The following is a 21,363-nucleotide window of genomic DNA, read 5'->3' as shown; positions in this document are numbered from 1 at the left end:
GTTTATTCTTCACAAAGATATAGCAGGGGTGTTGGGTAGAAGAGGACACATGGATGAATCAGAAACCCTGCTCTCTAAGAAAAGTGATGAAGCATGCACATACATTATTTTCATACAAGATAGAAGTAATATGTGCCTTAAGAAAGGTAAGATGGGGTGCTATGTATTAAAAAGTTCAGAAGAAGGAAACCTCCCTTTTAGCTATGAGAGATTCAGAGCAAGTCAGATGAGACTCTTGCTTCATCTTTAATAAATATTTAGTTTATTAAAGTAAAATTAACATTCAAATAAAAATTTAAGTGTCTTTACATAACAGGTTTGGGAAGGCATTCTTTGCTTTATAAAAGGATTGTAGAATTAGTTTAAATGGCAAACTGATCTTCCCTAATGAATTTGGAACATATTTGTGCACAACTTTTCCAGACACATTTGCTTTGTGAAGCAGAGGAAATGCACAGTATATTAACAGTTAAACAGGTTTTCATTGATGGCACTATATACCAGCACCAAGCTAGATTTTGTGAATTAATTTGTTAATTTAAAATACTTTAGTGTACTTAGTATATGCTAGGAATATACTGAACTAATCTTTAATCTTTAAAAGTTTATATCCTGTTGGAGATACAGTTAAGTAGTTACAATAAAGATACAATTAAGAGGTTACCTTGGTGTTGAATTTGATTTAGTGCTTATATACCATTATTAGAGATTATTATTGCTCTCTAACTGTTTTATGTAATATTTTTAAATGCAGTTAGAAAAATTGAGAATGCAGTAAATTGTACCTCAGCACATGAGCTGGGTTGAAAGAGGGTTCACAGAAGAAGTTTGTGAGCATGAAGTAGGGAAAATATATGTTTTTGTTTTGCTTTGTTATTTGTTTTTTGTAGGCTGTCTATGTTTTATTACTAAAATAGTTTGGGGTCTTTGTATATTTGTAGAGGGAACTGAGACATGTCTGAAAGAAAGTGTGGCCTGATGGGAATAAAGTTAGCTTACATTTAGAGAAAATGATTGCAGATCTCTGTTTCCTGTATTTAAGGTAGAAGCAAGAAAGGGGCGTGAACCTTGTGCCTTTTTTTTTTTTAAATTTATATTTATTTTTGGCTGTGTTGGGTCTTTGTTTCTGTGCAAGGGCTTTCTCTAATTGAGGCAGGCGGGGGCCACTCTTCATCACGGTGCGCGGGCCTCTCACTGTTGTGGCCTCTCGTTGCGGAGCACAGGCTCCAGACTTGCAGGCTCAGTAGTTGTGGCTCACAGGCCTAGTTGCTCCGCGGCATGTGGGATCTTCCCAGACCAGGGCTCGAACCTGTGTCCCCTGCATTGGCAGGCAGATTCTCAACCATTGCACCACCAGGGAAGCCCCCCTTGTGTCTTTTATTACAGCAGGTGCTATGCTAAGTGATTTACTTATTTAACTCAGTACCTGCAATGATCCCGTGAGAGTAATACCCCAGATTTACAAATGAGGAAACTGCAGCTCAGTAAATTTTAGTGATTTGGCCAAGGTCACACTGCCAGCAAGTTGGCAGGGCTGGAATTCAAAATCTTCTCTCTCTCACTCCACAGTCGAAGTTATTTCATTAAATTGTACTATCTATAGGATAAGTTACATGTCTGGATATACTTTTTAAAAATTTCTTCTAAAAATTGTACTTCCTTTAAAAATTTTTGTAAACCATGTTGGGGGATTGAAATAATTTTGTACATTTAAATGAAAGGGTTCAGGGACTTCCCTGGCGGTCTAGTGGTTAAGATCCTATGCTTTGATGCAGGGGGTGTGGGTTTGATCCCTGGTCAGAAAACTAAGATCCCACATGCCATGCAGCCAAAAAAAAAGAAAAGAAAAATAAATTAAAATAAATAAATAAAATTAAAAAATAAATGAGAGAGTTCACATGGGTATATCTATAGCCTCAGAAGCCTCAATGGAGAATATTTTGAGCTATCCTTAATTTAAATTACTTATGTAGCCTTCCCTTCAGAAGATTTTTTATATGTGGTACACAGAAGTTCAGCTAAAGTAATAAAATATATCCAGAGTGTGACAATTAAGAGGCCCTACTGGGATTTTGACAGGGGTTATATTAAATCTGTAGATCAATTTGGAAAGTATTGCCGTTGTATTGACAATAGTAGCCCACCAATCCGTGAACACAAAATGTCTTTCTATGCATTTAGATCTTCTTTAATCTCTTTCAACAGTGTTTTGTAGTTTCAGTGTACAAGTCTTGTACTTTCAAAAATTAGGTTTATTACTAAGTATTTTTATTCTTTTTGGTATTATTATAAATGGAATTATTTTGTTAATTTTTTTTTCAGATAGCTTGTTCCAAGAGTATAGAAATACAGTCTATCTTTTTGAATTAATTTTTTTCATTTTCTTCAGATATATGCCCAGGAGTGGAATTGCTAGATCATATGGTAGTTCTATTTTAATTTTTTTGAGGAAACTCTGTACTGTTTTCCATGGTTGTACCAATTTACATTCCCACCAACAGTGTACTAGGGTTCCTGTGTAAATATCTTCTCCCATTCAGTAGGTTGCCTTTTTGTTTTGTTGGTTTCCTTTGCTGTGCAAAAGCTTTTAAGTTTGAGTAAGTCCCATTTGTTTATTTTTGCTTTTGTTTCCCTTGCCTGAGGAGACAGTTTCAAAAAAATATTGTTAAGACCTATATCAAAGAGTGTACTGCCTATGTTTTCTTCTAGGAGTTTTATGGTTTCTGGTCTTACATTTAAGTCTTTAATCCATTTTGAGTTTATTTTTTGTATAGTGTGAGAAATGTTCTATTCATTTTTTTAGAATGTAGCTGTCCAATTTTCCCAACATCATTTAACTGAAGAGATTGTCTTTTCTCCATTGTATATTCTTGCCTCCTTTATTATAGGTTAATTGACCATATGTGCAAGGGTTTATTTTGGGGCTTTCTATTTTGTTCCATTGATCTATATGTCTGTTTTTGTGCCAGTACCATACTGTTTTGATTACTATAGCTTTGTAGTATAGTCCGAAGTCAGGCAACATGATACCTCCAGCATTGTTCTTTTTTCTCAAGATGCTTTGGCTATTTGGGGTCTTTTGTGGTTCCATACAAATTTTAGGATTATTTATTCTAGTTATCTGAAAAATGTCATGGATATTTTCATAGGGATTGCATTAAATCTGTAGATTGCTTTGAGTAGTATGGATATTTTAACAATATTAATTCTTCAAATCCCTAAACAAGGGATATCTTTTCATTTATTTGTAATGTCTTCTATTTCCTTCATTGACTTCCTTTTTTTTAGATTGTGTTATTATTTTAATTAATATTATGATTTGTTGTTTGTCAAGTGTTACAATTAAGGAGATTTTAGTGTGTAGCAGTTTGCTAGAGGGAAATTCCCATTAAGTGGTGTGAAATTCAGTGCTATTTGATGTTATAAATAAAAGAAGCAAGGGGTAACCCAGTGCAAGTGCTTCTCAAACTTTAATTTGCACAGAGAAATACTTGGGGATCTTATTAAAATGCAGATTCAGACTCAGGGGGTCTGGGGTGAGGGCTCAGATTCTGCATTTCTCACAAACTCCTGGGTGGGGCTGCTTGCCGCCCTGGACCTTTCAATAGCAGGGACCTAGGAGATTTTTCCTGGTGCTGGGTAAGATTCATTGACTTCTTATAGTTTCCAGAGTATAGGCCTTTCACCTCCTTAGTTAAATTTATTCCTAGGTATTAATTCTTTAAACATTTGATAGAATTTACCAGTGAAGCCTAGGCTTAGGCTTTTCTTTGTGAGAAGTTTTTTGATTACTAATTCAAATTCTTTACTTAAAGGTTTAGTTGTATTTTCTATTTCTTCTTTAATCAGTTTTGACAGCTTGTGTCTTTCTTGGAATTTGTCCATTTCTTCTAGGTTATCTAATTTATTGTTCATTGTATTCGTTTAGAATACTTTTTGTTTTGTAAAGTTGGTAATAATGTTGTCTCTTTCATTCCTGATTTCAGTAATATGAGTCCCCTTTTTTTCTTGGTTAGTCTAGTTAAGGTTTGTCCATTTTGTTGATATTTGCAGTGAAACAACTTTTGATTTTTATTGTTTTTTCTCTGTTGTTTTTTTCATTTTCTAATTTCATTTCTGCTCTAATTTCTATTATTTCCTTTCTTCTGCTTGCCTTAGGTTTAGTTGCACTACTTTGTGTAATTTGTTAAGGTAAAAGGTTAGATTATTGATTTGAGGTCTTTATTTTTTAGTTTAGACATTTATAGTTATAAATATCCCTCTAATAATAGCTTTCATTGTATTCTTTTTTTAAAAAATAGATCTTTATTGGAGTATAATTGCTTCACAATACTGTGTTAGTTTCTGTTGAACAACAAGGTGAATCAGCTATATGCATATACATGTCCTCATATCCCCTCCCTCTTGAGCCTCCCTCCCCTCCTCCCTATCCCACTGTATTCTTTATGTTTTGGTAAATTGTGTTTTAATTTTCATTCATCTCAAGTATTTTCAAATTTCCCTTGTTATTTTTTTCTTTGAACTATTGGCCGTTCAGGAGTGTCATTTAATTTCCACCTATTTGTGAATTTCCCAAATTTCCTTCTGTTATTGAGCTCTACATTTAATCCATTTTGGTCAAAGAACATACTTTGTATTATTTCTATTGTTTAAATTTACTGAAACTTGTTTTATGGCTTAACATGTGGTCAGTTCTGGAGAATGTTCCATGTACCCTTGAAAAGAGAATGTCTTTTCAAGAAGTTTCCTTTGAAAGACACAACCTGTTGCACATTGCTTGGGGTTAGCATTAGGATTAGCATAAGGATTATTAGAAATAATTTTTGATTGCATGTCTTGTTGTAACAGAAGCCACTGACCTTGCATTAATAAGATATAAGAAACCAACAAACCCAACCACGAAATTCAACAATCTTTTTTAATTCTGGAGCCGCTTAGGAGTAGAACGTATCACCCCTGTATCTCTCTGCTTCATGGGGGATTCTGTTTTCTAATCTAGCTGAAAAGATTTTAGCATCTGTTTTGTGAGTGATCCTTTCTTAAGGTGCTGGACCTTGTGGCTGGTGGCATGTTTGTGCCAAGTTGCTAAAAAATACATTTATTAGTGAGTTTGAGAACATTGGTAGCACAGCACCTGGTAGGAAGATTGCTGGAGTTGGGGTTATGTTGGCCCTACCTTTCTCTCATCAGTACCAGTATTCATCAAGAAACAGACAGCAACAACAGCAGGAAAATACAAAACAAAACAAAAAACCCCAAACAAAAACCCCTGCTATTCAGTGAATAGCATTTGCTTAAGCAGGTTTGCCTCAGATCAAGGTGTATCTGGAGATCACCTGCAACTAGGACTCTCTGCCTCTCCTCTCCCTCCTCTCAGCGTGTATGCTTTAATTATTGCTTCCTTCATGTAGAGGCCACAAGACCTGTGGCAACTGTACCTCACAGCTTCAACAACAGATAGGAAAGAGCTCTTCCCTATCAGCTCAGCCCCAGTAGAAAAACTCCCTGTGGAGGGGTTCTATCCTTCCCTGTCCCTGGGGTTGTGGGTCCTGTGATCGACCAGCTTGGTCAGATAACCACTCCTCAGCACTCACTGTGCCTGGGGGACTTAGTCACACCGGCTTCCCTTTGGCCCCACATTGGAGCTGAGTGGGGAGAAAATGAGGGCGAGGGCTCTGTGTCATTGTGGAAGAGGAGGAGGATTCGAGGCTAGCAGAGTGTAGGTATGGTCTGGGAGAATGATTTGCAGGGCAGCCATTCCAAATTGTACCTGCTGGGTCAAACTCTGCTACATTTTACATGTGTAATTTAACTAGCTAATTTACTTGATCTCTCTGGTGTCACTTTCATTTATAATATGTGCATAACTCTTACCACGCAAGGTCTTGTGACGCTTACTGTGTATAAAGTGCATATCACATAGAGCAGGGGGTCCCCAGCCCCCAGGTCATGGACTGGTACCCGACCGTGGCCTGTTAGGAACCAGGCTGCACAGCAGGAGGTAAGCGGCGGGTGAGTGAGTGAAGCTTCATCTGTATTTACAGCTGTTCCCCATCACTCACATTAAGGCCTGAGCTCCGCCTCCTGTCAGATCAGTGGTGGCATTAGATTCTCATAGGAGCGCAAACCCTATTGTGAACTGTGCATGTGAGGGATCTAGGTTGTGTGTTCCTTATGAGAATCTAATGCCTGATGATCTGAGGTGGAGCTGAGGTGGTAATGCTAGCACTGGGGAGCGGCTGCAAATACAGATTATCATTAGCAGAGAGGTTTGACTGCACAGAGACCATAATAAATTAGTTGATTGCAGACTCTTATGAAAACCCTATCAGTGTATCAGTGAGCGGCAAGTGAAAACAAGCTCAGGGCTCCCACTGATTCTGCATTATGGTGAGTTGTATAATTCTTTCATTATATATTACAATGTAATAATAATAGAAATAGGGACTTCCCTGGTGGTGCAGTGGTTAAGAATCCACCTGCCAATGCAGGAGACACAGGTTCAATCCCTGGTCCAGGAAGATCCCACATGCTGCAACTTAAGCCCATGCACCACAGCTACTGAGCCTGCACTCTAGAGCCTGCAAGCCACAACTACTGAAGCCTGTGCATCTAGAACCCATGCTCTGCAACAGGAGAAGCCAACACAATGAGAAGCCCGTGCACCGCAACGAAGAGTAGCCCCCGCTCACCGCAACTAGAGGAAGCTCATGAGCAGCAATAAGACCCAACGCAGCCGAATAAATAAATAAATTTATAAAAAATTAAGTACACAATAAATGTAAGGTTCTTGAATCATCCCGAAACCATCCCCCCCAACCCCCGATCCATGGAAGAATTGTCTTCCATGAAACTGGTGCCTGGTGCCAAAAAAGTTGGGGACCACTGACATAGAGGGTATCTATGAGTGAGAATCTGCTGCTGCTGCTTTTGCTATATCATTAATGTCACCATCATCCCTTTTCCCCAAGTCCTCATATTTGACAGTGTTATTTTTCTATAACACACCACTGAGAATGTTCATAAACCTTCAGTAGCTCTCCATTAACTATTGAATAAAGTTTAATTTCCTTAACTTCTCACTGTTTTTTTCTGACCCTCCAGGACCTGTTCCCCATACCTCCTTTTCAGCCTCATCTCTCCATCTCTCTCCACCTTCCTCCACACACTGTGCTTGGGCTGTCAGTCTACTCTTCTGTGAAGACCTCATGTGTAAAGTTTTCCATACCTGTGCTTTTGCTGATGTTGTTCCCTTGGCTTGGAATGCCTTCTTTTTCCTATCTTCCCTCTCTTATCAGAATCCTTTTTTTAAGTCCCAGATTGAACCTTGAGACCTGGTCACTTCAGTATTGCCTTTCCCAATCTTTTTTCCATGGCAGGGAGCCTTCTGTAGTTCATAGCACTTTGTGCCTCTATGCACATAATTTATTTTTGCTCTATATTACAGTTGCTTATATGCTAGTCTTTTTTTTTTTTTTTTTTTGGACATTTGAAAATAGGTCAGTTATTTTATAGGATATCCCACATTCTGGATTTGTCTGATTGTTTCCTAGTTATACTTGCTTTAATTATTTTCACTTATCTCTTTCAGTGTTTTCTAACTTATAACCCTGTCTTACTCTTTTTCTATTTACTGTAATCTTATTTTAAAAAATGGACAGGGCTTCCCTGGTGGCGCAGTGGTTGGGAGTCCACCTGCCGATGCAGGGGACGTGGGTTCCTGCCCCGGTCCGGGAGGATCCCGTATGCCACGGAGCGGCTGGGCTCGTGGGCCGTGGCTGCTGGGCCTGCGTGTCCAGAGCCAGTGCTCCGCAACGGGAGAGACCATAGCGGTGAGAGGCCCACGTACCTCAAAAAATAAAAAAAAATTAAAATTAAAATTAAAATTAAAATTAAAACAATAAATAAAAATAAAAATGGAAGAGGGTCAAGGTTGTTTCTTACCTTGTTTGAGTTGTATTCTAACTCTCACTGGGTATTTTCAAACCTAATTATTATTTTTGTGTATTGCCTTGACACTTTTGGAGGGAAGATAAGTATAGGGTATGGTAAAAGGGCTATTAAATGCTTAGGGAATGTTTTTGTTAACTGTGTTTTTATCAACTATATTGTTAGTAAAGAACTCTTTTCAACCCTGCTTGATGTTGAGAATGTTTTATAAAATGTATGAGTCCTCTTTATATTTGTAAGTAAGAAGACTCTCTTCAGTACTTCAATAATATCTGAACATGAATTTCTATAGCTCAGTACTTTCCTTTTTTGTTTCATTTTTTTCTTTTTTGAAGAGAGTTTACTTTGATTTATCATTGTAATATTGTTACATTGATAAGCTAAGAATCAGTGAAAACAATGACATAGGCTATGTTAACAGCATGTACTGCAATGAGAAGGGTAAGGCAGATCTTTGTGTACAGACATGCAGATATCTCCAAGAAAGATTGAATTTATTTTTTCCAGCTTTATTGAGGTATAATTGACATATAATATTGTTTAAGGTATACAGTGTGATGATTTGATATACATATATATTGTGAAATGATTGCCACAATAAGGTTAATTAACACATCCATCATCACCTGTCATAGTTACCTTTTTTTTGTAGTGAAAACTCTTAAGATCTACTCACTCAGCCACTTTCAAGTATACAGTACGTATTGTTAACTGTAGTCATCATGCTGTGTATTAAATCCCCAGAACTTAGTTATCTTATAGCTGGAAGTTTGCTTATGGCTCAGTACAATAGATGTAGGGCATCTATGGTTTAAAGTGGGACAGTTTTCTTTAAAACATAACCCCAGGGACTTCCCTGGTGGTGCAGTGGTTAGAACTCCAAGCTCTCACCACTGAAGACCCAGGTTTGATCCCTGGTTGGGGAACTGAGGTCCCGCATGCTGTGTGACACGGCCAAAAACTTAAAAACAAGCAAACAAGCAAAAAACCATAACCCCATGATATTGGCTTGTTTCACTTTGTCACATAGTGGAGTACAGAAAAATACCAGTTGTTGAGATATTAAATATTTTTAAAACTTTAGTTATTTGATGTTTTATTTTATTACACATGACTAAGTTAATTCTAGGAATATTTGCTGAATGTCAACATGGGGCTTATTATGCAGAACATAGACTTTGCTTGGCTCAGTCTAGTAGGGGAAACATAAAGGAGAAACAACATTTTATCAATAAATATTTTTTGATTACCTAATGTATGCCAGACACTGTTCTGAAACATAAGTCAGATACAGTTTCTACCCCTTAAGGAATGTGCAGTCTCTGGGTGAGTCAGACAAGTAACTAGCCATCATAGCACAAGATGGTGCATGCCACAACAAGGGAACACACAGGAGACTCTGGGAATCCAGGGATGGGAATTCAAATCAGACAGAGGTAGGGCACTTGATGAATGACAGTTGGCAAGGCAGAAAATCAGGGTCAAGGATATTCCAAGCTGAGGAACATTGGATGAGAAATCTCAGAGGCAAAAAATGTCACCCATTTGGGGAGTTGCAAGGAGATAAAGTTAAAGCAGTGTTTCTCAAAACGTGGTCTTGTGTTTGCTTGAGTCAGAATCATCTGGGAGTGATTCTTAAATCCCCAGGTAATTTGTCGCCTTCCAGGTGACTCTCAAACTTACTAAAATATGAGAAACATATTTTAATTGAGAGTTAAGGGCTATGAAGGAGGAATGAAAATATAGTGTAATATATGTTACATTTAAGGTACACATAAAATTCTGGGATTAGTTTTATTTGTATAGACTACAAAACATTTTAAACTTCCCAATTCCTATCTTTAAGTGATGGTGGGGTGAGGTGGGGTGGGGATGGGGAGAAGGGAGGAATATTACTTTAAATGTTGTCTCTTTATCCCTAGATGATTTTAGAAACAGTCTGTTTATCTTTTATTCATTGAATATTTTTGTTTTTCTTTTAGTCCAAGGACAAAATGATGAGAGGCTCTCGCAGAGGATGTGTTAGACTCAGAGTGAGTATTTATTCATTTTTATGAAAACCAATTCCGACAGAAAGAAAAAAAATATTTTGATAGATTAATGGGAGTCTAAATTTAGTTTAGCTCCTTTACTTAATTGTTAGGGCAGGCAACTAAGGCTCAGAGAAAAAGAAGACTTCTCCAGGGTAACTCCAGAACCAGGACTAGAACTCAGTTCCTTTGGCCCATGATTTAATGTTGTATCCATGACTTAATGCACCTACTGATTTTTTTAACCTCTATTTTATATCCAGGGACAGGGGCTGGAAATTAAATGAGTTGTAGTGTTGGCAATAGTGCAAACAGTAGAAAAAAACAGAAAAATCCCCACTTTCAGCTGCTTAGTTCTTCCTGTTCAACACTATTTAATAATGGTTTTTATAGCAGTGATGTCCAATAGAAATATAATGTGAGCCACATATACATAATTTAAAATTTTTGTAGTAATCACATTTAAAAAGTAAAAAGCAGGGCTTCCCTGGTGGCGCAGTGGTTGAGAGTCCACCTGCCGATGCAGGGGACACGGTTCGTGCCCCGGTCCGGGAAGATCCCACATGCTGCGGAGCGGCTGGGCCTGTGAGCCATGGCGGCTGAGCCTGTGCGTCCAGAGCCTGTGCTCCGCAACGAGAGAGGCCACAACAGTGAGAGGCCCGCGTACTGCAAAAAAAAAAAAAGGAAAAAGCGGGTGAAATTAATTTTAATAATATATTTTGTTAATGCCAGTATATCCAGAATATTATTTAAACAGGTAATCAATACAAAAATTATTAATGAGATATTTTAAATTCTTTTTTTCATACTAAGTCTTTGGAATCCACTATGTCTTTTGCACTTATGGCACATCTTTGTACAGATTAGCTGTACTTCAGGTGGCCTGTAGGCACATGTAGCTAGGGGCTACCTTATTGGACAGTGCAGGCCTATAGCTTCAAGCTGCTTTCAATTGCTTGTTCAATTTCCACCATGGTCCAAATAGCTAAAGACAAGAAAGCAGGCTTAGGGATATAGTTTCTAGTACTCCATTGTATCTAAAGAAGGGCCTACCTCTATCTTAACTTGGTAAATCAGCTTCTAGTGGCCTTTTCTTCTTTCAGGCTCCTGTTGCTTTCTTTCTGACATCTTTTTTCTGCACCCTTACTTTTGAAGATGTAAATATTTGGTAAACATACGATTGCCTTTATTAGCAGTAGTTAATTGGTAAAAATTGGAAATAACTCTGGGAAAAGAACGAAATTCTAATGGAAAAATTTTGGCACTGAGATAGGAGTGGGTATGGTGAATTTACAGGATGGAAATGAGACAGGCTTGTTTTGAACAGATGTTGTATATGTTATAGCATAAAGATTTTTGAAAATTCAGCTTATTATACTGTTTTTTTTTCCTTTCCTTTGGTTTTGCTTTTGCCTTCTTGGTTTAATTGCTTTTCTAACCACTTGCCATTGACGTTAGTCACGCCTCAGTCTGGTATGAACTGCTTTCTTGGCTTGAGATAGACTCAATGGTGAGACATTGGCAGAGCTGCAGTGAGACAGCTCTTCAGTTGGATTCAATCTAGATTTGGGCCACTGTCTCATTGTTACATTTAATGTGCTATTTTTTTCTTTTAAATATAGCTTAATTAATTATTAACCCTTGTGACTACCATCTAGGTTAAGAAATAGAATTTGGCCAGTTACCTCAGAAGCCTGTCTATGTGCCCCATTCAAATTACAGCCACCTCCCTGTCTCTTAAAGTAACCATTGTTCTTTTATAGGAATCACTTCTTGGATTTGCTTTCCTAAATTCTATATTTTTTATTGCCCATTTAAAAAAACTTGATATCTTTTGTTTGCAATTATGTATTGAAGAATCCAGACCCTTTGACCTGTAGGAGCTTTCCATAATATAGATTTTATTGATTGCATACTGGTGCAATTCAGCGTGTTCCTCTGTCTCTGCTTTTCTTGCAAATTGGCAGGTGGATCCAGAGACTGGATTAGACGTAGGTTTGATCCCTTTGGCAAGACTATAGACAGTGTTGTGTTCTTTTATCAGGAGATACATGATGTCTGGTTTATGCTCTTTATTGATATTAGCAACTTTTTTTTTTTTTTCTTCCGGCCGCACCACACAGCTTGCAGGATCTCAGTTCCCCACCCAGGGGTTGAATCTGGGCCATGGCAATGAAAGCGCCGAGTCCTAACCGCTAGGCCACCAGGGAACTCCCAGATATTACCAACTGTTGATGCTCAGTAGCTAGATCCATTTGGGGGTTGCAAAATTATGCTATTTTATCATTTTGTTTTAATTTTTATCAGAAATAATTATGTAAGGAAACATTTCTCTTCATCTATTATTTAATTACCCAGTAGTACAGTTCAAATAGACAGGATAAATAAATGCTCAATTATTTCCTTTTACTTAATGTTCAAGATAATGAATTGACTTAAAACAATACTCATATATATCTATATATTCAAAAGAATGGAAAGCACAGCCTTGAACAGATATTTGTACACACATGTGCTTTTCATAGAAGCGTTACTCACAATAGCCTAGAAGTGGAAGCAGCCCAGTGTCCATATGATGGATAAATGGATAAACAAAATGTGGTATATACATACAGTGGAATACTGTTTAGTCTTAAAAAGGAGGAAGGAAATTCTGACACATGCTACAACATGGATGAACTTTAAGGACATTATGCTGTGTGAAATAAGCCAGTCACAAAAAGACAAATATTGTTTGATTCTACATATATGAGGTACCTAGAGTTGTCAAATTCATGGAAACAGAAAGTAGAATGGTGGTTTTCAGGGGCTGAGGCAAGTAGCATTAGGGATTTCTTGTTTAATGGGTACAGAATTTCAGTTTGAGAAGATGAAAAAATTCTGGAGATGGATGGTTAGGATGGCTGCACAACAATGTGAATGTATTTAATGGTACTAAGCTGAACACTGAAAAATGTTAAAATGGTAAATTTTATGTTATGTGTACTTTACCACAATTAAAAAACTCCTACCATTTATCATCTATAGTTCTGTAGATCGGACATCTCAGAAAGATTCTCTCCTTGTTGAAATCAAGATATTGGCCAGGCTGGGCTCTTATCTGGAGGCTCTGAGGAAGTCTCCAAGGCGAGAGTCTGCTTCTAGGCTCATTCAGGTTGTTGGCAGAATTCAGTTCCTTGTGGTTACAGGACTGAGGTCCTCATTTTCTTGCTGGCTGTCAGCTTGAGATCTGCTCTCAACTTCTAGAGGTTGCACATACTCCTTGGCATGTGGCCCTTCCATCTTCAAGTCAGCATGGTGCAAAGAATCCTTCTAGTGCTTTAAACCTCTCTGACTTTTAATTTCTGCTACCAGCTGCAGAAAACACTCTGCTTTTAAAAGACCTCACATGATTAGAACAGGTTACACCCACCAGATAATCTTTTTGCCATGTAATCACTTCAGTGATTACTCATCCTGTACATAATCACTGCAGTAATGTCTCATCATATTCACAGTTTCCACTCACACTCAAAGGGGAGGAGAGAATACAGGGGCAAGGGTCATTTGGGGGATGGGTATTTTAGAATTCTACCACACAGCATGACAAAGAAGAACTAGACATACCTGTGTTTGAATCTTATTTTTGCTCCTTGCTTTGTTGACTGGAAGAGGGAAGCTGTAAGCCTCCTGTGCTTGACTTTTCTCTCCTTTAAAGCGGGGATTATAATACCCTTACAGAATTTTGTGAGGATTAGGCACTTGACACATAGATGGAAGGTGTAAATTAGTAGTGTGTGTGTGTGTGTGTGTGTGTGTGTGTGTGTGTGTGTGTGTGTTTTAAGAGGCTCTGTGGTAGTTTCAAGAAGCAGAACTGCCATTTGGCTTCCTATTTTGGAAACATCTGGAGAGTTTGTTTGCAATATAGGTTCCCAAGTCCCACTCTCTAGAGATATACTGTTTTAGAACTGGGTCTGAAACCTTTATTTTTAAACAGATTCTCCAGGTGATTGTGTTGTACAGCCAAGATTGGGACCACTAGTGTAGTAGAATCAGAGAGACCTGGAGCTGAATCTCACTCAGCTTACACTCCTTACTGTGCCTTTGGGAAAATTTCTTAACCTCTATGAAAATAACATATAACTTGCAGGGGTATGAGGTTCAGCAATTATGCATGTACAAAGTTTGGCACATAGTGTATATCCAATATATGATAACTGCTGTGGATGATGATGATGATGATGACAGTGGTGGTGATAGATAATGCACCTATCATCTAGATTCCAGATAAGCTTAACGAGCTGTCATTGACCTGTACCACAGATCTCTCCCCGCCTCTTCATCCATCCCATCCTATGTTTCAGCCACACTGTACTTCTTCATGTTTCCTCATTGCTTCTGACATATATTTTTCTTATGTCAGGAATGTTCTGTGCCCTTATCTGGTGAGCTCAACTTTTAAGATACTTTTCAAAAGGTGTTTCTTCATGAAGCGTTCCAGATCTACATCCTTCTAACAGATTTGCTTCTCTTCCATTTGTCAGTTATATCCATGATAGTACTTTTACATGGTATTACACTTAAAGTAGTCTGTTTTCCCCAGTCAATAGTGAGTTCCCATCCACTGTCATAAGTGCCTGGTACATTGTAAGTAGGTACTCAAAAAATGCTTATTGTTGATTTCATGTGTTTATAAAAATAAGGAATACATTTTGGGGAATTTGCCTCTACTATAGGTTACATACAAAAGAAGTATGGAAGTTATGTTAAACACAGCATAAGCCAGTAGTATGGATGTGTTTTCTTTAAAAAAAAAAAGCAAAATACCCATGTGGTTTTAGGCTACATGAAAGAAGATTAGGAAGAGGAACCAGCAGTTATTGAGGAAGCTCTTTGGATCAGTTACTGTGCTGGCTGATTTTCATTGACATTCCCATGTTAATCCTCTCAGGCTAATGGTGTTATTTCATTGACGAATGAGGAGACTGAGACTCGTGTTACATTTAGTAACTTACCAAAGTCACACAGTTAGTAAATGGTGAATCTGGGATTGAACTTGGGTCTGTCTCATTCCAAAACCATGTACAGTCCATAATGTTACCAGGCTCCTCTTCTGTTTTTTTTTGGTTGTACCATGCGGTATGAGGGATCTTAGTTCCCTGACTAGCAATCAAACCCGTGCCCCCTGCAGTGGAAGTGCGGAGTCTTAACCACTGGACCACCAGGAAAGTCCCTGGGCTCCTGTTCTTCTTGACTAGAAGAGTCAGTGCAGACGCTCCAACCTGATGCAAGGACATGTAAAACCACTGGAGGAAAACCATTTCCTTCCCCTCTACTTTCTTTGACTGTATTGGTGGCAAAGTGTGGCCACTAGATGGTGGCGTTGCCTTGATGGAAAAGTAGAATATTGGTCGAGTCCTGGGGTCTGATTTTTTCTGTCCTGAGACTCACCAAAAGCAAAACATCAGCATTTCCAGGTAAAATCTGAAAAATGGAGAAGTAGTAGCATTAAAGAGGCAGTGTGGGGTAGAGACAAGAACAGACCAAAAATGAAAGGGAATTCAAATCTGGATTCTGCCACTTACTAGCTTTGTGACTTCAGGCAACGCATCTATTCAGTTCTGAGTCCTATTTCCTTTAGCTCTGGAATGGCCTCATGTCATTTACTCATATAAGTATGAATATCAAATTAACTGATACATTAAAATGTATGGGACTTGCCTGGTGGTCCAGTGGGTAAGACTCCATGCTCCCAATGCAGGGGGCCTGGGTTCGATCCCTGGTCTAGGAACTAGATCCCACATGCATGCTGCAACTAAGAGCCCGCATGTCTCAATTAAAAGATCCCACGTGCAGCAACTGACCTGGCATGGCCAAAAAAAAAAAAAAAAAGTATCCAAACACAATGTTTGGGACTTAGGTTCTTTTTTTTTCTTTTTTTACAGTTATAATAAGGGACTTAGGTTCTTAATGAATGGTAGTTACTGTTGTAATTAATAATTCCTGGCGAGAGGAGCCAACATGACGGAGTAGAAGGACGTGCTCTCACTCCCTCTTGTGAGAACAACAGAATCACAGCTAGCTGCTGGACAATCATCGACAGGAAGACACTGGAACTCACCAAAAAAGATACCCCACATCCAAAGACAAAGGAGAAGCCACAATGAGACGGTAGGAGGGGCTCAATCACAGTAAAATCAACTCCCATAGCTGCTGGGTGGGTGACTCACAGACTGGAGAACACTTATACCACAGAAGTCTACCCACTGGAGTGAAGGTTCTGAGCCCCACGTCAGGCTTCCCAACCTGAGGGTCCGGCAAGGGGAGGAGGAATTCCTAGAGAATCAGACTTTGAAGGGTAGCGGGATTTGATTGCACGACTCTGACAGGACTGGGGGAAACAGAAACTCCACTCATGGAGGGCACACACAAAGTAGTATGTGTATTGGGACCCAGGGGAAGGAGCAGTGACCCCATAGGAGACTGAACCAGACCTACCTGCTAGTGTTGGAGGGTCTCCTGCAGAGGCAGTGGGTGGCTGTGTCTCACCATGAGGACAAGGACACTGGCAACAGAAGTTCTGGGAAGTACTCCTTGGCATGAGCCCTCCCAGAGTCTGTCATTAGCCCCACCAAAGAGCCCAGGTAAGCTCCAGTGTTAGGTTGCCTCAGGCCAAACAATCAACAGGCAGGGAACCCAGCCCCACCCATCAACAGTCAAGCAGATTAAAGTTTTTACTGAGCTCTGCCCACCAGAGCAACAATCAGCTAGCTCTACCCACCACCAGTCCCTCCCATCAGGAAACTAACACAAACCTCTTAGATAGCCTCATCCACCAGAGGGCAGACAGCAGAAGCAAGAAGAACTACAATCCTGCAGCCTGTGGAACAAAAACCACATTCACAGAAAGATAGACAAGATGAAAAGGCAGAGGCCTATGTATCAGATGAAGGAACAATTTAAAACCCCAGAAAAACAACTAAGTGAAGTGGAGATAGGCAACCTTCCAGAAAAAGAATTCAGAGTAATGATAGTGAAGGTGAACCAGGACCACGGAAAAAGAATGGAGGCAAACATTTCTTGTTAAACAAGAAATGTTTAACAAAGACCTAGCAGATTAAAGAACAAACAAACAGAGATAAACAATACAATAACTGAAATGAAAAATACACTAGAAGGAATCAGTAGCAGAATATCTGAGGCAGAAGAACAGATAAGTGACCTGGAAGACAGAATGGTGGAATTCACTGCTGGGGAACAGAATAAAGAGAAAAGAATGAAAAGAAATGAAGACAACCAAAGAGACTTCTGGGACAACATTAAACACACCAACATTCACATTATAGGTGTCCCAGAAGGAGAAGAGAGAGAGAAAGGACCTGAGAAAATATTTGAAGAGATTATAGTCGAAAACTTCCCTAACATGGGTAAGGAAATAGCCACACAAGTCCAGGAAGTGCAGCAAATCCCATACAGGATAAAGCCAAGGAGAAACATAGTATTCAAATTGGCAAAAATTAAAGACAAAGAAAAATTATTGGAAGCAGAAAGGGAAAAACAACAAATAACATACAAGGGAACTCCCATAAGGTTAACAGCTGATTTCTCAGCAGAGACTCTACAAGCCAGAAGGGAGTGGTGGCATGATATACTTAACATGATGAAAGGGAAGAACCTACAACCAAGATTACTCTACCCAGCAAGGACCTCATTCAGATTCGATGGAGAAATCAAAAGCTTTAGAGACAAGCAAAAGCTGTGAGAATTCAGCACCACCAAACCAGCTCTACAACAAATGCTAAAGGAACTTCTCTAAGTGGGAAACACAGAAAAGAAAAGGACCTACAAAAACAAACCTAAAACAATTAAGACAATGGTCATAGGAACATACATATTGATAATTACCTTAAACGTGAATGGATTAAATGCACCAACTGAAAGACACAGACTTGCTGAATGGATATGAACACAAGACCCATATATATGCTGTTTACAAGAGACCCACTTCAGACCTAGGGACACATACAGACTGAAAGTGAGGGGATGGAGAAAGATATTCCATGCAAATGGAAATCAAAAGAAAGCTAGAGTGGCAATACTCATATCGGGTAAAATAGATTTTAAAACAAAGAATCTTACAAGAGACAAGGAAGGGCACTACATAATAATCAAGGGATCAATCCAAGAAGAAGATATAACAATTATAAATATATATGCCCCCAACATAGGAGCACCTCAATACATACGGCAACTGCTAACAGCTCTAAAAGAGGAAATCGACAGTAACACAATAATAGTGGGGGATTTTAACACCTCACTTACACCAATGGACAGAGCATCCAAAATGAAAATTAATAAGGAAACTTTATTAGTAAGCAAGCTTTAAATGACACAATAGACCAGATAGATTTAATTGATATTTATAGGACATTCCATCCAAAAACAGCAGATTACACTTTCCTCTCAAGTGCACATGGAATATTCTCCAGGATAGATCACATCTTGGGTCACAAATCAAGCCTCAGTAAATTTAAGAAAATTGAAATCATATCAAGCATCTTTTCTGAACAAAATGCTATGAGATTAGAAATTAACTACAGGGAACAAAATGTAAAAAACAGAAACACATGGAGACTAAACAATATGTTACTAAAAAACCAAGAGATCACTGAAGAAATCAGAGGAAATCAAAAAATACCTGCAAACATATGACAATGAAAACACGATGATCCAAAATCTATGGGATGCAACAAAAGCCGTTCTAAGAGGGAAGTTTATAGCTATACAAGCCTACTGCAAGAAACAAGAAAAATCACAAATAAACAATCTAACCTTACACCTAAAGGAACAAGAGAAAGAAGAACAAACAAAACCCAAAGTTAGCATAAGGAAAGAAATCATAAAGATAGGAGCAGACATAAATGAAATAGAAACAAAAAAAAGAATAGTACAGATCAGTAAAACTAAAAGTGGTTCCTTGAGAAGATAAACAAAATTGATAAACCATTAGCCAGACTCATCAAGAAAAAGAGGGAGAGGACTCAATAAAATTAGAAATGAAAAAGGAGAAGTTACAACAGACACCACAGAAATACAAAGCATCCTAAGACACTACTACAAGCAACTCTATGCCGATAAAATGGACAATCTGGAAGAAATGGACAAATTCTAAGAAAGGTAAAACCTTCCAAGAATGAACCAGGAAGACATAGAAAATATGAACAGACCAATTACAAGTAATGAAATTGAAACTGTGATTAAAAATCTTCTAACAAACAAAAGTCCAGGACCAGATGGATTCACAGGTGACTTCTATCAAACATTTAGAGAAGAGCTAACACCCATCCTTCTCAAACTCTTCCAAAAAAGGGCAGAGGAAGGAACACTCCCAATCTCATTCTATGAGGCCACCATCACCCTGATAACAAAACCAGACAAAGATACTACAAAAGAAGAAAATTACAGACCAATATCACTGATGAATATAGATGCAAAAATCCTCAACAAAATACTAGCAAACAGAATCCAACAACACATTAAAAGGATCATACACCATGATCAAGTGGGATTTATCCCAGACATGCAAGGATTCTTCAATATACACAAATCAATCAATGTGATACACCATGTCAACATATTGAAGAATAAAAACTGTATGATCAGCTCAATAGATGCAGAAAAAGCTTTTCACAAAATTAAACACCCATGTATGATAAAAACTCTCCAGAAAGTGGACATAGAGGGAACCTACCTCAACATAATAAAGGCCATATACAACAAACCTACCGCAAACATCATTCTCAATGGTGAAAAATTGAAAGCATTTCCTCTAAGATCAGGAATGAGACAAGGATGTCCACTCTCACCACTATTATTCAACATAGTTTTGGAAGTTCTACCCATAACAAGCAGAGAAGAAAAAGAAACAAAAGGAATACAAACTGGAAAAGAAGAAGTAAAACTGTCACTGTTTGCAGATGACATGATACTATACATAGAGAATCCTAAAAATGCCACCAGAAAACTACTAGAGCTAATCAATGAGTTTGGTAAAGTTTCAGGATACAAAATTAATGCACAGAAATCTCTTGCATTCCTATACACTAATGATGAAAAACCTGAAAGAGAAATTAAGGAAACACTCCCATTTACCACTGCAACAAAAAGAATAAAATACCCAGGAATAAACCTACCTAGGGAGACAAAAGACCTGTATGCAGAAAACTATAAGACACTGATGAAAGAAATTAAAGATGATACCAACAGATGGAGAGATATACCATGTTCTTGGATTGGAAGAATCAATATTGTGAAAATGATTATACTACACAAAGCAATCTACAGATTCAATGCAATCCCTATCAAATTACCAATGGCATTTTTTATGGAACTAGAACAAAAAATCTTAAAATTTGTATGGAGACTCAAAAGACCCCGAATAGCCAAAGCAGTCTTGAGGGGAAAAAAACGGAGCTGGAGGAATCAGACTCCCTGACTTCAGACTATATGACAAAGCTACAGTAATCAAGAGAATATGGTACTGGCACAAAAAGAGAGATATAGATCAATGGAACAGGGTAGAAAGTCCAGAGATAAACCCATGCACCTATGGTCAACTAATCTATGACAATGGAGGCAAGGATATACAATGAAGAAAAGACAGCCTCTTCAGCAAGTGGTGCTGGGAAAACTGGACAGCTACATGTAAAAGAATGGAATTAGAACACTCTCTAACACCATACACAAAAATAAACTCAAAATGGATTCGAGACCTAAATGTAAGACTGGACACTATAAAACTCTTAGAGGAAAACATAGGAAGAACACTCTTTGACATAAAACACAGCAAGATCTTTTTTGGTCCACCTCCTAAAGTAATGGAAATAAAAAGAAAAATAAACAAATGTGACCTAATGTAACTTGAAAGCTTTTGCACAGCAAAGGAAACCATAAACAAGACAAAAAGACAACCCTCAGAATGGGAGAAAATATTTGCAAATGAATCATCGAACAAAGGATTAATCTCCAAAATATATAAACAGCTCATGCAGCTCAATATTAAAGAAACAAACAATCCAATCCAAAAATGGGCAGAAGACCTAAATAGACATTTCTCCAAAGAGACATACAGACGGCCAAGAAGCACATGATAAGCTGCTCAACTAATTATTAGAGAAATTCAAATCAAAACTACAATGAGGTATCACCTCACACCAGTTAGAATGGGCATCACAGAAAATCTACAAACAACAAATGCTGGAGAGGTTTTGGAGAGAAGGGCACTGTCTCGCACTGTTGGTGGGAATTAAATTGATACAGCCACTATGGAGAATAGTATGGAGGTTCCTTTAAAAACTAAAAATAGAATTACCATATGATCCAGCACTCCCACTACTGGGCATAT

General features: G+C 38.2%; 1 protein-coding gene across 11 annotated transcripts in view; it reads left to right on the top strand.

The window, feature by feature from the left end:
• The window catches only part of OSBPL9 (oxysterol binding protein like 9), a 177,604-nt gene that overhangs the window by 20,043 nt on the left and 136,198 nt on the right, over positions 1-21,363 (top strand). For 7 of the 11 annotated variants that reach the window (XM_059064077.2, XM_059064059.2, XM_059064067.2 and 4 more), the window contains exon 2: positions 9,933-9,983. The exons of the other annotated variants lie outside the window; for them this stretch is intronic. In XM_059064077.2, the coding sequence (XP_058920060.1) occupies positions 9,933-9,983 (51 nt within the window). The remainder of the gene's footprint in view (positions 1-9,932; positions 9,984-21,363) is intronic. 11 annotated transcript variants of the gene reach the window in all.

The sequence above is a fragment of the Kogia breviceps genome, chromosome 1, assembly GCF_026419965.1.
Source record: "Kogia breviceps isolate mKogBre1 chromosome 1, mKogBre1 haplotype 1, whole genome shotgun sequence".
NCBI classification, from domain to species: domain Eukaryota; kingdom Metazoa; phylum Chordata; class Mammalia; order Artiodactyla; family Physeteridae; genus Kogia; species Kogia breviceps.
Note: the sequence above shows the minus strand (reverse complement) of the source record. Positions and strands in the feature narration are given on the sequence as shown.